Source organism: Barbus barbus (genome assembly GCF_936440315.1).
Source record: "Barbus barbus genome assembly, chromosome: 20".
NCBI classification, from domain to species: Eukaryota; Metazoa; Chordata; class Actinopteri; order Cypriniformes; family Cyprinidae; genus Barbus; species Barbus barbus.
In genome coordinates, this window is record NC_136748.1 from 30017781 (window position 1) to 30033770 (window position 15990).

A 15990-nucleotide genomic window follows, 5' to 3' on the forward strand; every position below is an offset into this window, starting at 1 on the left:
CCTGCTGAGAGCGTCTGCTTTAGCAATGAGGCCACACGAATCAGTTATATTATCGATTTTATTCATATTTTGAATTTGTTTTTATTTTTACATTTTATGTTCATTTTCCGCTTAATTTTCATATGAATTAAAATTTGATTAGTTTTTGCTTTTTTTAATGTCTATATGGTTTTGACCATTTTTCTTTCAGTTTTTAGTTATTTTAGTCATCAATTTAATTTAAAACTAGCTGAAATCAAACAAGTTTAAGTTTTTTGTATGTTTGTTTATTTTTATCCTTTTTAATGTATATATTATTATAGATTCAACATGACTGATAAAACTGGTGATGCATCAAGTGCCTCCGAAATGATTATATTCTTGTTTTGAAATTAAAACAATTTCTAAACTAAAAACATAAAAATCATTTTCGTAAAATTAAACAAAATAAACTTTTTTTAAATAGATTTTAAAAAAGCTAGTTGCCAAGACAGCATTTTTTCATTTTTATTTAGTTTAACTTGTTGTACTAAATAACTAAAACTGAAATAAAAAATAATAATAAAAAGTATTGATGTATTTAAAAAAAAAAAAAAAAAAACTTTTACTAAAAATTAAAATGAAAACAAAGTACAAAAATAAAAACGACTTCAAAATAGTAATAAAACTATGATATTATCTCAAGATACCAAAAACAAAACACTGCATCTGAGGCTAACTTTTCATCATTTTTGATGCATAAATACTAATACATTAGTGGTGTGATTCTCTTCACTTTACATCAAGTTAAACTAAATGAAAATGAGACATGTTTGATTCAGTTCTCTCCGTCTGTCTGTCTCTCTCTGTGTGTGTGTCTGTAGTTCGGTGGCGGTGTTGACAGACTGTCTGAGGAATAAAACTCTGGCCAAGTTTTTCCGGGATCGACAGGCTTCGCTCAAGCGCTCTCTTCCATTGGGTTCATACCTGCTCAAACCAGTTCAGAGGATCCTCAAATATCACCTGCTGCTTCAGGTGCGACCACTGAACATCTGACCAAACATGACACCGCTCAGTAACACTTAGAAATGCATGTTAATGTGCGGATGCTGTCCAAAGAGAGAGCATAAATGATCTTTTATAATAATGACTTCTGTCATGTGAACGTTCAGCAAGAAATGATGTTGGATGGGACTTTTTTTGTTTGTTTGTTCATGTTTATTATTTAATATAATTTCCCTGCCTACATAGTCCAGGGGTATTATAGTTAACTGAAACTGTAAAGCCAATCAATCAATTTATCAATAAATAGTCATACATGCTTACACACACACACATTTTGTTACTGTCTGAAATGAAATAAAATATAAAACAACATAAACGTATTTTATTTCACCTGTTTTCCAAAGCAGCATTTTTATTTAAACTTTATCAACTCAAAAACCCCAGTTTGGGAAATCCTGCTCTATAGCAACACAGCGATGAGTTGTGCAAAATAAATTTTGATTGCACGTTCAAATCATTTTACGTAATTCAAAATCTTGGTTCTTCCTCATATCATATCTTGCTTTTCTGAAGGAAATCGCCAAGCACTTCGACCCTGAGGAGGACGGGTACGATGTAGTGATCGAGGCCATAGACAGCATGACAGGAGTCGCCTGGTACATCAACGACATGAAGAGAAAACACGAGCACGCCGTGAGACTTCAGGTCTGTATTACCATCAAAGCACTGGAGGACCAGAGATCAGAACTCAAGACTAACGTCAAACAGGGTTATTATAGTTAACTACTATTATTTTAAAAAATTTACTCAAAACGAATTAATTAAATATATATATTTTTAACTGTATAAGCTTTTTTTTACTTAATAAAAATGGCTAAAACACAACAAATTTGGGTAAATGTTTCTCAGAGTAGCCTTTTATTGTGGCCAGCCTAAGGCACACCAGTGCAATAATCATGCTGTCTAATCAGCATCTTGGTATGCCACACCTGTGAGGGGGATGGATTATCTCGGCAAAGGAGAAGTGCTCACTAACACAGATTTAGACAGATTTGTGAACAATATTTGAGACAAATAGGCCTTTTGTGTACATAGAGAAAGTCTTAGCTTGAGTTCAGCTCATGAAAAATGGGGGCAAAAACAAAAGTGTTGCGTTTATAATTGTGTTCAGTGTAGAAATGAACTAATGTTTTTATTGCTGCTCTTGTCAAAGGGTTTATTCAGGATGTGATTAGTGAGAGTATTAATTCTGTACAGGTGGAGTAAACGAGTAATATTGTTCCCTGACTTGCGTTACTCCTCACAGTGGTGTGTTAATGACTGATGTTGTTCATCATGCACTCGTATCGCATTAACAGATGGAGTATGGCTGTATTCAGCTTGCGATATTAATGAGCGTCATGCAAACACATTATCATACTCTTTGATTAATTCTAATCTGAAGTCCTGACTCATGAGCTGGAGGATCTGTTCATTAATGGATCTGTGCGCATGCTTAACGATCACTGATTCATGATTCAATTACTGCCCACGATCAGCCAACAACTGACACCAACCTGTTCTATTCTATTCTGGCCTATCCTATTTCTATCCTATCCTAACCTATTTCTATTCTATGCTTTTCTATCCTGTTCCGTTCTGTTTTATTCTATTCTGTCCTATTTTATTCTGTTCTATTATATTCTATTATATTATATTCTATGCTTTTTCATTTTATTCTATTATATCTATCTATTCTAACATACCTATTCTATCCTCTTCTGTTCTGTTTTGTTATTCTATTCTATTCTTACCTGTTCCATTCTGATTTATTTTATGCTATTCTATTCTATTTTATCCAATCCTATCCTATGCCATTCTATCCTGTTCCATTCTGTTTTGTTCTATTCTATCCTATTCTGTTCTGTCCTATCCTAATTTATATATCTCAAGATGGCGCCGAGTATGGCTGCTGTGGTGTGGAACGCTCCCGTACTTTTGTTGTTTTTGTTTGTTTGTTCTGTGTTTAGTCATTCTCCTACTGTCAGTTTTACCAGAGACGAACTACTGGACATAAGGCAACACACACCGGACAATTTTTTTCCGGTTTTTGATTATTCAGACGCTTTGTTGGATGTTTTGGTCGGAGGGGCAGCGGTCCTAGTCAAACGCGCGCTCAGACGGAAAAGAGGGAAGCGCGCCGGCGCGCTGGTTAAACTCCGCGAACGCGGCTTCCGAACTGCGCTCCCAAGCATTCATCTAGCGAATCTCCGATCCCTTCCTAACAAAATGGATGAACTACTTCTCCTCACCCACACAAATAAGGACTTTTCAAACTCTGCTGCATTGTGCTTCACTGAAACCTGGCTGAGTGAAAACATCCCGGATAACATGCTTCATTTGCCGGGATATCAGCTGTTCTGATCAGACCGCATCACGGAGCTAACGGGGAAAACCAGAGGTGGTGGACTATGTTTCTACATAAATGAAGGTTGGTGTTCAGATGTAACAACTCTGAAGAAGATGTGTTCTCCTAATTTGGAGGCCTTCTTCATAAACTGTAAGCCGTTCTATTCGCCCCGAGAGTTTTCCTCCTTCATTCTCGTGAATGTGTACGTGCCTCCGGACGCGTGCGTGAGCGCCGCGATGCAACAGCTGGCTGAACAAATATCTGAAACAGAGCAAAGGTACCCGGACTCTCTTTTAATCATTCTTGGAGATTTTAATAAAGCAAATCTCTCCTGCGAACTGCCAAAATACAGACCGCACGTTACATGTCCCACCAGAGACAGTAATATATTGGATCATTGTTACACAATAATTAAAGATGCATATCACTCTGTCCCACGGGCAGCTCTGGGGCTCTCTGATCACTGTTTGGTTCATCTCATACCGACCTATAGGCAAAAACTCAAATCTTCGAAGCCTGTATTAAGAACTGTTAAGAGATGGACTAATGAAGCAGAGCAAGATTTAAAAGCTTGTTTTGACCTCACTGATTGGACTGTTTTTGAAGCCGCTGCCACCGATCTTGATGAACTCACAGAGACTGTAACATCATATATCAGTTTCTGTGAGGATATATGCATCCCCACCAGGACATTCTTATCATTCAATAATGATAAACCGTGGTTTACTGGGAAACTCAAACAACTTCGTCAGGCCAAAGAGGACGCTTACAGAAGTGGGGATAAAATCTTGTATAACCAGGCCAGGAACAGACTAACAAATGAGATCAGAGTGGCTAAAAAGAACTACTCTGAGAAGTTGGAAAAAGAACTTTCAGCCAACGATCCGGCGTCGGTATGGACTGGTCTGAGGAACATCACCATGTACAAGTCACCACCCCCACAGTCTGCAGAGAATCAACAACTGGCTGACGATCTCAATGTGTTTTACTGCAGATTTGAAAAGGCCAGATTGACACCCAGCACCCGCTCTGATCTGCACTTCACACATTCACCTTCCCCCCCTGCAACCCCCCTTACTCCCTCCCCCACCATTCTACCTGTGTTTAAAGTCTGTGTAGAGGATGTGAACCGGGTCTTCAGAAAACAGAAATCTAGGAAAGCTTCAGGACCAGACGGTATTTCACCTGCCTGTCTAAAAGTCTGTGCTGACCAATTGGCCCCCATCTTTACACAAATCTTCAACAGATCTCTGGAGCTGTGTGAAGTTCCCCGCTGCTTCAAACGCTCCACCATCATTCCCGTCCCCAAAAAGCCCAAAATCACTGGACTTAATGACTACAGACCTGTCGCACTCACGTCTGTGGTCATGAAGTCACTTGAGAGACTGGTCCTGGCCTACCTGAAGGACATCACTAGACCCTTGCTGGATCCTCTTCAGTTTGCCTATAGAGCAAACAGGTCTGTGGATGACGCTGTCAATATGGGACTGCATTACATCATGCAACACCTCGACAAACCTGGGAATTATGCAAGGATCTTATTTGTGGACTTCAGCTCGGCCTTCAATACCATCATACCTGACCTTCTCTCAGACAAACTGAGACAGCTCTCTGTGCCCTCCTCCATCTGTCAGTGGATCACCAGCTTCCTGACAGAAAGGCAGCAGCTAGTGAGGCTGGGCAAACTCACATCCAGGACTCTCACCATCAGCACTGGCGCCCCTCAGGGTTGCGTTCTCTCCCCACTGCTCTTCTCCCTCTACACGAATGACTGCACATCAAAGGACCCCTCTGTCAAGCTCCTGAAGTTTGCGGACGACACTACAGTCATAGGCCTCATCAAGGACGGTGACGAGTCTGCTTACAGACAGGAAGTTGAGCAGCTGGCTGTCTGGTGCAGTCTTAACAACCTGGAGCTGAACACGCTCAAAACTGTGGAGATGATAGTGGACTTCAGGAGAAACCCCCCTGCTCTCCCCCCACTCACCATCATGAACAGCACTGTGACTTCAGTAGAGTCATTCAGATTCCTGGGCACCACCATCTCTCAGGACCTGAAGTGGGACAATCACATTGACTCTATTGCGAAAAAGGCCCAGCAGAGGCTGTATTTCCTCCGCCAGCTAAGGAAGTTCAACCTGCCTCAGGAGCTGCTGAAACAGTTCTACTCTGCAATCATCGAGTCTGTCCTATGTTCTTCTATAACTGTTTGGTTTGGTTCAGCTACCAAAACAGACATCAGAAGACTACAACGGACAGTTAGGACTGCTGAGAGAATTATCGGTGCCCCTCTGCCCAGCCTCCAAGAACTTTACACCTCCAGAGTGAGGAAAAGGGCTAAGAAAGTCACTCTGGACCCCTCACACCCAGCTCACTCTCTCTTTGTACTGTTGCCCTCTGGCCGGCGCTACAGATCACTGAGCACCAGAACAGCCAGACACAAGAACAGTTTTTTCCCCCAGGCCGTATCCCACCTGAACAACACATAACACACCCCGGTACTGTACATCTGTAAATAACCCATCAAACCTTCATCTGTACATAGGACACATGCACATTCACAGTTCTGTCTATGGCCAAGTCTCTTTTCTGTATATTTTTATTTTTATTAATATTGTTATTCTTAATTATTGTATATTCTCTTCATTAGTGTTCTTTATCACCTTAATTATATGTTGTCTGCACTATGTTTGTACTTTCTGTACTGGTAGCTCATAACACCAAGACAAATTCCTTGTGTGTGCAAACACACTTGGCAATAAAGCTCTTTCTGATTTATTCTATTCTGTTATATTCTATGCAATACTATTCGATCCTTTTATGTTCTATTCTTTTCTATTCTATTCTAACATACCTATGCTAATCTATTCTATCCTCTTCTGTTCTGTTTTATGCTATTCTATTCTATTCTATTCTAAGCTGTTCCATTCTGATTTATTTTATGCTATTCTATTCTATTTTATCCAATCCTATCCTATGCCATTCTATCCTGTTCCATTCTGTTTTATTTTGTTCTGTTCTGTCCTATCCTAATTTATTCTATTCTATTCTATTGTGCATGCAGGAGATCCAGTCTCTGCTCATAAACTGGAAGGGTCCGGATCTGGCCACATACGGTGAGCTGGTTCTGGAGGGAACGTTCCACATCCACCGCGCTAAAAACGAGAGAACGCTCTTCCTGTTCGATAAGATGCTGCTCATCACCAAGAAACGAGGGGAACATTACGTCTACAAGATTCACATCTCGGTAATAGGATGTTATTCATTCTGAGACCGCATCTGTTATTTAGACCAGGGATTCCTAAACCGCTTCATCACCCGAAACACTTTGACGTAAAATATTCTCTTGAAGTCCCCCTGAGATTTAAAGTTAATATTTCAATCATGTAATTACACAGTCATATTCACAGTTGGTTAATTCTCACATGACATGCAGGTAAACTAAATATTTAATCATTTTTTTAAGTGTTTTTTTTATTATTTGTTATTGGGTTTATTTGAAATGTTTTTATTTGTTTCTACTTTACATTTTTATTATTTTATTCATTTTTAGTAAGCATTTTATTTTAACATTATTTCCTTTTTTACTGTTTTATTCATTTTTAGTTTAGTGTTTTTTACTTTTTTAATTTTAAAATATTTTTTTCATTTTACATTTATATTATTGCATTCAAAAACGTATTTATTTTAATTTATGATGAATTAATTTTTAGCTTGAACCCCCTGCATTTCTTTAAACCCCAGTTTGAGAGCCTGATTTTAGACTATTATCTCCTTTCATTCTCAGATATTGTCAGATATATCAGATGCTTTTCCACTATTAATGGTTCTTTATTGGTTTGGTTTGGTATTGGTTGCAAAAACAATATCTGATTGAGCTTTGTACAGAGCCATTCTACAGTCTAGTAAGTTAAACGAGGGAAGATTTGAATTGAGAAAAACATGTTGTTTGTGCTGTTTTGCTTGTGTTCAGTGTTCCACGCTGATGCTGATAGAAAGTGCCAAAGACTCTCTGCGCTTCAGCGTGACGCATTACAAGCACCCCAAGCAGCCGCACACGGTTCAGGTGAGTCTGAGATCACGGCCCACAAATGTCCCATTCAGCCTGTTCTTTGTGTTTGCTTTAATCATGTGTCATTTTCTCCCATTCAGGCAGTTTATTGTGTTTGCTTTAATCATACGTCATTGTGTTTCTCAGGCCAGAACGGTGGAAGAGAAGAAACTGTGGGCTCATCACATAAAGAGACTCATTCTGGAGAACCATCACGCCGTTATACCGCAGAAAGTACGTACAGTAACTGATCCACGAATGTCTGTCTGAATCAGTGATGCTGTAATAAACACGATCTGTTATTTGGGATTCCTAAACGTTTTAATCAGCCAAACCCGCTGAACTCAGATATTTACTTGATTTAAAGTTAATATTTCAGAGATTTAATAACACATTCGCAGTTCTGTGACGTTTGTTATTACTCAAATGACATCCAATCAAACAATTAAAATACTTATTGTTTTGTTTTTATTTAAAATTTTTATTTATTTTCATTTGTTTTTGTTTTTTGTTTTTGTTTTTCATTGTAAAATAGAAAGCTTTCAAATATTTTTTGTTTTTTGTAAATTATTTGTTTTCATTTGACTTTATTATTTTATTCATTATTGTTTTATTCATTATTTTATGAAGTGTTTTATTTGTTTTTATTTAAAAATGTTATTTATTTTCATTTGTTTTTGTTTTTTTGTTTTTGTTTTTCATTGTAAAATAGAAATAGCTTTCAAATATTTTTTGTTTTTTGTAAATTATTTGTTTTCATTTGACTTTATTATTTTATTCCTTTTTATTCATTATTGTTTTATTCATTATTTTATCAAGTGTTTTGTTTTGGTTGTTTTATTTTTTTATTATTTTTTTTATAATTCTATTGTTTTATTTTTATTGTGAAATTAAAGTTTTATTATTTTATAAATGTTTAGTAAGTGATTAATTAATTTTTGTAAATTTTGTTCATTTTACATGTTTTATTATTTCATTATTTTTTTATAATAGTTTTAAAACAATTTTTTATAAAATAGTTTTATAATAATTTAGATTTTTTATTTTTTTATAATTTTTTATTTTACGTTTCTATTGTTTTAATTTTTAGTGTTTTATTTTAATAGTAAAATAAACATGAGATAAATTTGGACTTTTGAAAAAAATTAAATTGTTTTTATTATTTTTAGTAAGTGTTTTGTTTTTGTTTTTAAATTATTTATTTTCATTTTACGTTTTTATTATTTAATTTCATTCATTTTATTAATTTTTATTAATTTCATGTGTTATTTTTATACTGCAGAAAATACGGTCTACTTTAAAACATGAATGTTTCTCTCAGTCAGGAATTTTGAGATAAACATTTGCCATGTTAATTGCTTTCAGGCCAAAGATGCAATCCTGGACATGGACTCGACATGTAAGTTGTGTTTGGATTGATTTTCAAACAAGGTGCTTCAGTGAATGACTTGTTTTTGTAGCAAAATGACTTTTGAAATTGTGTTTCTTCTCTGTTCAGGTCCAGTGAAGTACCGCTACAGTCCGGACAGGCTGAAGAAAGCGGCGTCCTGTCAAAATGAAGATTTCCCCGGTGTGTTAGAGGAACGGAGACGCTCTGGTGTGTGAATCCGTCTCTTCACTCGTATAAATGAAACCTCAAACTAAATTTCCACTGTATAATTGTTTATGTTCTGATCTTGTCCTCGGTTTTCTTTGACAGAACCAGCGAAACGAACTGTACGAAGCACTAAAGGTAACGACTTTATCTTGTTGCTTTCTAGTTTTTTCAGTGGGACACACAAGTCTGAGACCGAATCACATTTAAACCTGGAAATATGCAGAAAGTTATGTTTTCAAAACATTTAAAACACAAAATTAAGCTGAAATATATCATGTAATTGGCTATTTCACAACAGCTAAACAAATGAGTGTCACTGATCATGTGATTCTTTATTCAAACAGTCTTTTCTTGCTTTCATTGAATTTTAAGTTAATACATGTTCATCAGGATTTGTTCATGCTGCTGTCATTAAAGCAAAACAAAAAGCATTTCATTTTAACAAAATGTAGTTTTATAGGTTTTATCGTGAGAATTAATTTTCTATATTAGCAAATATATTAATTTTGTAAAATGTAATTTTTAAAAATCATTTTAAATAATATTTGTATAAACTTTAACACATTAAAACGCAACAACAATCAATATAAAATAATTTTCTAATTATTATAATGATGATGATTATTACAATTTTGTACAGAAATTATATATATGTGGTTTTGCATATGACTGATTGAGTGATTAAAAAAGCACTGTTAAACAAAAGATCAGACACAATTAGCAAACAATGAGTTTTCTGACCTTCTTGCTGTATTAGCAAATATGTGCATTTTTTTAAAATATTTTTTTAATATTAATTTAAATTATATTTTAACAAATTAAAATAACAACAGTCAATATACAATAAATAATAAAATAAAATATGATATATAATATTGCAATAATTATACACACATATATGTGTGTGTGTGTGTGTGTGTGTGTTTTATAGTTTGGTAACACTTTATTTTATGGTCTCTTAACTAGTTGTTCATTAGCATGCATATTACTAGAATATTAGCCATTTATTAGTAGTAATTAAGCACATATTAATGCCTTATTCTACATCCCTAATCCTACACAATACCTAAATTGAACAACTACCTTACTAACTATTAATAAGCAGCAAATTAGGCATTAAGGGAAAAGTCACAGTTAATAGTGAATAAATGTTCCCTATTCTAAAGTGTTACCTATAGTTTTTATAAAATGCATAAATGTATTTTGCAAAATGCATATACAGTCATGGCCAAAAATATCGGCACCCTTGGTAAATATGATCAAAGAAGACTGTGAAAATTAATCTGCATTGTTAATCCTTTTGATCTTTTATTTAAAAAATTCATAAAAATCTATAAAAATCTAACCTTTCATTGGATAATATGAATTTAAATTGGGAGAAAATATCATTATGAAATAAATGATTTTCTCAAATAGACGGTGGACACAATTATTGGCACCCCTAGAAATTCATACGAGTAAAATATCTCTGAAGTATATTCACATTCATATTCAGAATTTTGAGCACTCCAGGGTGATTATGAACATGAAATTATCCAGCCATGGCTTCCTGTTTCACAGAAATATAAATAGGAGGGAAAACAAAGCCCAAATTCCCTTAATCATCCATCACAAAAACCAAAGATATATATATATATATATATATATATATATATATATATATATATATATATATATATATATATATATATATATATATATATATATATATATATATATATATATATATGTATGTATATGTGTGTGTGTATTTTGCAATATACGCACAGTATATGCATTTCATAAAATAAAAGCAGAACAAAGTAAATGCAAAAAATGTATAGGATTTTGTCCTTATTCTCTTTATGTAGTTTTGATTGACTGACTGATTAAAGAAGCACTGTTAAACAAAAGATCAGAGATACCTCTGATCAAATCGTCATCTCGGGCTCACGGCAGGTGCGTGGTGTTTGTTTCCGCTCATGTGGGAGACACGTGTCCCGTATGCTCTGCGCTCCCTCGGCCCGCTTTAGCATCAAAGCCACATCGACTCGACTCGTCCCTCCTGTATCAGATCAAAGGCCGCAGCTCCGATCCTCATAATGATGTTAATTATGGAGCCCATCAGCCGTAGGCTTTGTCATGTGCCAGTTCCTTTCAGTCCACGAACCTGTTTTTGGCTCACTGTCAGCACTAGTGCATTATGCATTCTGATTGGCAGAAAATGAAGAGAAAAGCCAAGCCGTTCCATCTAATCTCTCTTTCTCACACACTCTGTCATGCCGTTTTATCACCTTTCAAATTAAGTTGTCATTTCCAACCACGGCTTTCCTGTTCCTGTCTTGGAAATCAGCAGGGACTGTCCAAGCCCTCTTAAGTAGCTCCATGCATCCGTATAGCGTGCATTTCATTGCCAGTTGATTTAATTATCTTTTCATAGACCTAGCAGAGCACACACATTTATAATACCGTGTTATGCGCAACCAGAATATAAAAATGCATCATATTTTGCTAAATGAAATCCAAGTTTCGTACTGATTTTGGTTTGCTGATTTTAAAAAGTGCTATTTTGTTGTAGCATGTAAGACTTACTCACAAAATAAGGTGGTTTTTGTTGCATTTTTGCTTTTGACGACCATTGACGATGCAGTGAAGACAAGACGTCTTGTATTAACCTTTAGTCAACAGAAAAACACCACAAACACATGATTCCTATGTTTATCTGAGCCAGATTGCAATGATTTGATCATGTCTCAGCTCATTTTCTGCACATTATTTTATGCCTAATCATTTTGCACACTGCAAATTAAATTATATATTTTGAATACTACTTGTCATTAAAACCGAAAATTTTGGCATTTGACTGCTTTTATTATTTTGACAAGTGCATTAAAGCTGATATACAGTGGTGTGAAAAAGTTGGCCCCCTTCCTAATTTTTTATTTTTTTGCATGTTTGTCACACTTTAATGTTTCAGATCATCAAATAAATTTAAATATTAATCAAAGATAACACAAGTAAACACAACATGCAGTTTTTAAATGAAGGGAAAACAAAATACAAACCCACATGGCCCTGTGTGAAAAAGTGTTTGCCATTATCCACAAATGGCGAAAACATGGAACAGTGGTGAACCTTCCCAGGAGTGGCCGGCCAACCAAAATTACCCCAAGAGCGCAGCGACGACTCGTCCAAGAGGTCACAAAAGACCCCACAACAACATCTAAAGAACTGCAGGCCTCACTTGCCTCAGTTAAGGTCAGTGTTCATGACTCCACCATAAGAAAGAGACTGGGCAAAAATGGCCTGCATGGCAGAGTTCCAAGACGAAAACCGCTGCTGAGCAAAAAGAACATAAAGACTCGTCTCAGTTTTGCCAGAAAACATCTTGATGATCTCCAAGACTTTTGGGAAAATACTCTGTGGACTAACGAGACAAAAGTTGAACTTTTTGGAAGGTGTGTGTCCCGTTACATCTGGCGTAAAAGTAACACAGCATTTCAGAAAAAGAACATCATACCAACAGTAAAATATGGTGGTGGTAGTGTGATGGTCTGGGGCTGTTTTGCTGCTTCAGGACCTGGAAGACTTGCTGTGATAAATGAACCATGAATTCAGCTGTCTACCAAAAAATCCTGAAGGATGTCCGGCCATTTGTTCGTGACCTCGAGCTGAAGCGAACTTGGGTTCTGCAGCAGGACAATGATCCAAAACACACCAGCAAATCCACCTCTGAATGGCTGAAGAAAAACAAAATGAAGACTTTGGAGTGGCCTAGTCAAAGTCCTGACCTGAATCCTATTGAGATGCTGTGGCATGACTTTTAAAAAGGCGGTTCATGCTCGAAAACCCTCCAATGTGGCTGAATTACAACAATTCTGCCAAGATGAGTGGACCAAAATTCCTCCACAGCGCTGTAACAGACTCATTGCAAGTTATCACAAACGCTTGATTGCAGTTGTTGCTGCTAAGGGTGGCCCAGCCAGTTATTAGGTTTAGGGGGCAAGCACTGTTTCACACAGGGCCATGTGGGTTTAGATTTTGTTTTCCCTTCATAATAAAAAACTTAATTCAAAAACTGCATGTTGTGTTTACTTGTGTTATATTTGATTAATATTTAAATTGGAAAAAAAAAAAAAATCAGGAAGGGGGCCAACACTTTTTCACACCACTGTATTTACATAATTTGAATTATCTGCCGCCTTATTTTGTGGGAAAAAAAATAAAAAGATCATTTTGAACTCTGCATCATCAAATTACCAAACACTAGGACTTCAAAATCACCTCTGAAATGCATCTGAAGATAACCTGTTGCTACATTTAATTTATTTTTGTCTTTGCATCATCTTAATCACGGACGCCACACAGGCACACTTAAGGTAAGATTTCCGCATTCACTCTCCAATGCAAGCTTTTCACATTAAGTAAAGTACAAGAAATGGCTTAAACTTACATTAACATTTATGCATTTAGCAGACGCTTTTAGCCAAAAAGAGGAACAAAAGCAATTAGTCACAGTACACTGAATCACATTCATAAGAAAAAATGTTGTGCATTTATTTCATAAATGCTATTCCAAACTAAATGCATGCAAAATCTTTATTGTCTATCCTCATAGGGTAGAAAACTATCTTTAGACAAAGGCTCAACAAACAATGCAAAACAACAATTATAAACAAAAATGTTGTATAGAACCAACACTTGAAAACCTATACAATTCATGTAAAATTTCTATTTAAAATGCTTGAAAAGGTGCCAGTTTTGTTATATAAATTCGCTTTTTCATAAACACCCATTGACATCCCATGACTTTTCTATGGCGTCCAGCATGCAGACAGCGAAGGTACTCTATTAGTGGATAAAGACCATCTTTCCATACTGCCCACTACCGTGAGCTCAAACCCAGAGCTCAAGACTGCAGTACCTGGAATGATTCAGAACAGACAAGATCATGAATCCAGCACAGGCTCACTGGATGACAGTAGACTGGAAGAGAAAGCAAAGAGCGCAGAGGACAGGATAGGAGGAGATAATGGAGAAGAGGAAGATCTGATGGGAGTCGAGCAGGTAGCAGACTTTGCCAGTTCAGTGTTGGCCGCCATCTCCTGCTGGCGTTATAGGGCCAAGGCTTTGCTTTTCGATCAGTTCACCACGGTGAGGGTCACCTATCGCTTTCTGTTTCACGTCCATAACCTGGCGTCCACCTCGGTGCAATCTGTCAATCACATCCCATCTGCTGCATGCTGAGACCGATTTCTGCTTTTGCACCCACAGATCTGATGCTCGAATTCTGTTGATGTGCAGTTGCATGAATCATTGCATGGACATAACTGCATGCATGGCCACTAGTCATACATACACATTTCTCAATGGGCACTTGACCTACAAATTGAATGCCATCTTCAAAACCTGATTTTCAAAACATTTATCACTGATTCTCTGAGTTCGGTCAAAACATCTTGACATTTTTCTACCTAAATGCATGTTTCTGCATCACTCAATATGTCAATTCTGTCAGATATAGAAATGAATGAGTCAGATTATTATTAAATTGACAAATCTTCCATGGAACTGTGAAGAATATGTAATTACAGGTACCTAAAATCATGAATAACTCACATCAAGTGAACCACAGGGTTTTAGGGGTTCGAAGTGGAAATGTTATTTTCTAAACTAATGGCTGATATTTTTTGTCCCATGTCTCAAGAATCAGTGTTATATTTCATGCCAGATGCGTCAATGTGCAAAGATTGTAATGCACATATGATGGGGAATTTACAGTATGTTGTTGTTATTAAGATCCAATGCATAATAATACGGGACGTTGGGTGTCTCGAAGTGTTTTTGCACTTGGAGCCACAATGAGATTTTTTTTGATTGAAGTTCGACTTCAAAGGGAAATTTAACTGTCAAATTTTGGGGGAGGAGGTCGGATGGCTTGCCTTCTGTAATTACATTAAACAAAGGTTCCTGTTTTGTTGTGTTTTGTTTGATGGCACACAAAAGCAATTTCAGAAGGTCAGTTGTCTGTGGAAAAACATTGAAATACATGGATGCTTTTAAATGAATTGCAGATGTTTATGAAAGGTTGAAATATCACTAGTGATATTTGACAGATGGCGACTGTGAACGCTGTCATTCAGTAGAACATTTACATCTGTTAAATTCCTGTAATTTTCTGTAATGTTTCCTTAGGACCGAGAAGGTTCTTGGGAAAATTGGTCATTGAACAAAAGCAGCCAAACACCCACTAAAGAAAAGCCTGATGGTACGAGTGAAAGTTTGACTCTCTTTGAACAGGTAACGTCATGTATTGAACCTCAAAATGGATCTTTCTGTCTAGTAAACCAACAAAAGTGCTGATAATATTCAAACTATGCTCTGCTTTCATTGTCGTTTCCGCACTGAGTCTATTTTTGCTGTGCTGCACGCTCTGAATTAAAGCGACAGCGCATTGTTCGCGATAAAAATGAACATGGATTGACACGGAAGTGTAGTAATTACACCATAAATTCATATAATTAAAGTCTACTGTTTCACAGTCAACACATGGCTTTTGGCTAGATTTAAAACAAGGAAAAGTGCACTTTTAGATAAACAAGGCAATATGGCACTCGTGGAGGTAGGAAAAAAAAGTTATATTTGAGAAATGTGAATATGTCTATGAAAGATTGTATTACTGTAATTTGATAAAAGAGAATCACAATGCTGAAAAAGCATTTTCAGTAACAACATTTAGATTTGAAATCAAAATAATGGATAAATGTTGTGTTTGTGGTAAATAGCTGTGGATCGGGAGCGGATTGCAAACACATCCTGTGCGAAAGTAAAATGAGTCTGTGCTGCTTCTTCACAGCATACACATATGCACACTGCAGACGGAGTATGAACCTAGCGCAACAAATGTATTTCAACACCAAAGGCAACGCCACAAAGCTGTATGATCAATGCATGGCAAAAAAAAAATCCCTGAACACGGGATTTTTTTATTTATTTTGCCATATGGCTGTT

At 36.3% G+C, this 15990-nt stretch overlaps 1 protein-coding gene across 1 annotated transcript in view; it reads left to right on the top strand.

Moving 5' to 3' along the window:
• The window catches only part of LOC306886802 (pleckstrin homology domain-containing family G member 3-like), a 58767-nt gene that overhangs the window by 36484 nt on the left and 6293 nt on the right, over positions 1-15990 (top strand). Inside the window, exons 7-17 of the mRNA XM_079444107.1 lie at positions 843-993; positions 1537-1668; positions 6417-6599; positions 7326-7418; positions 7551-7637; positions 8769-8802; positions 8902-9000; positions 9103-9184; positions 10939-11109; positions 13794-14133; positions 15175-15279. Coding sequence (XP_079300233.1) covers positions 843-993; positions 1537-1668; positions 6417-6599; positions 7326-7418; positions 7551-7637; positions 8769-8802; positions 8902-9000; positions 9103-9184; positions 10939-11109; positions 13794-14133; positions 15175-15279 — 1477 coding nt within the window. The remainder of the gene's footprint in view (positions 1-842; positions 994-1536; positions 1669-6416; positions 6600-7325; positions 7419-7550; positions 7638-8768; positions 8803-8901; positions 9001-9102; positions 9185-10938; positions 11110-13793; positions 14134-15174; positions 15280-15990) is intronic.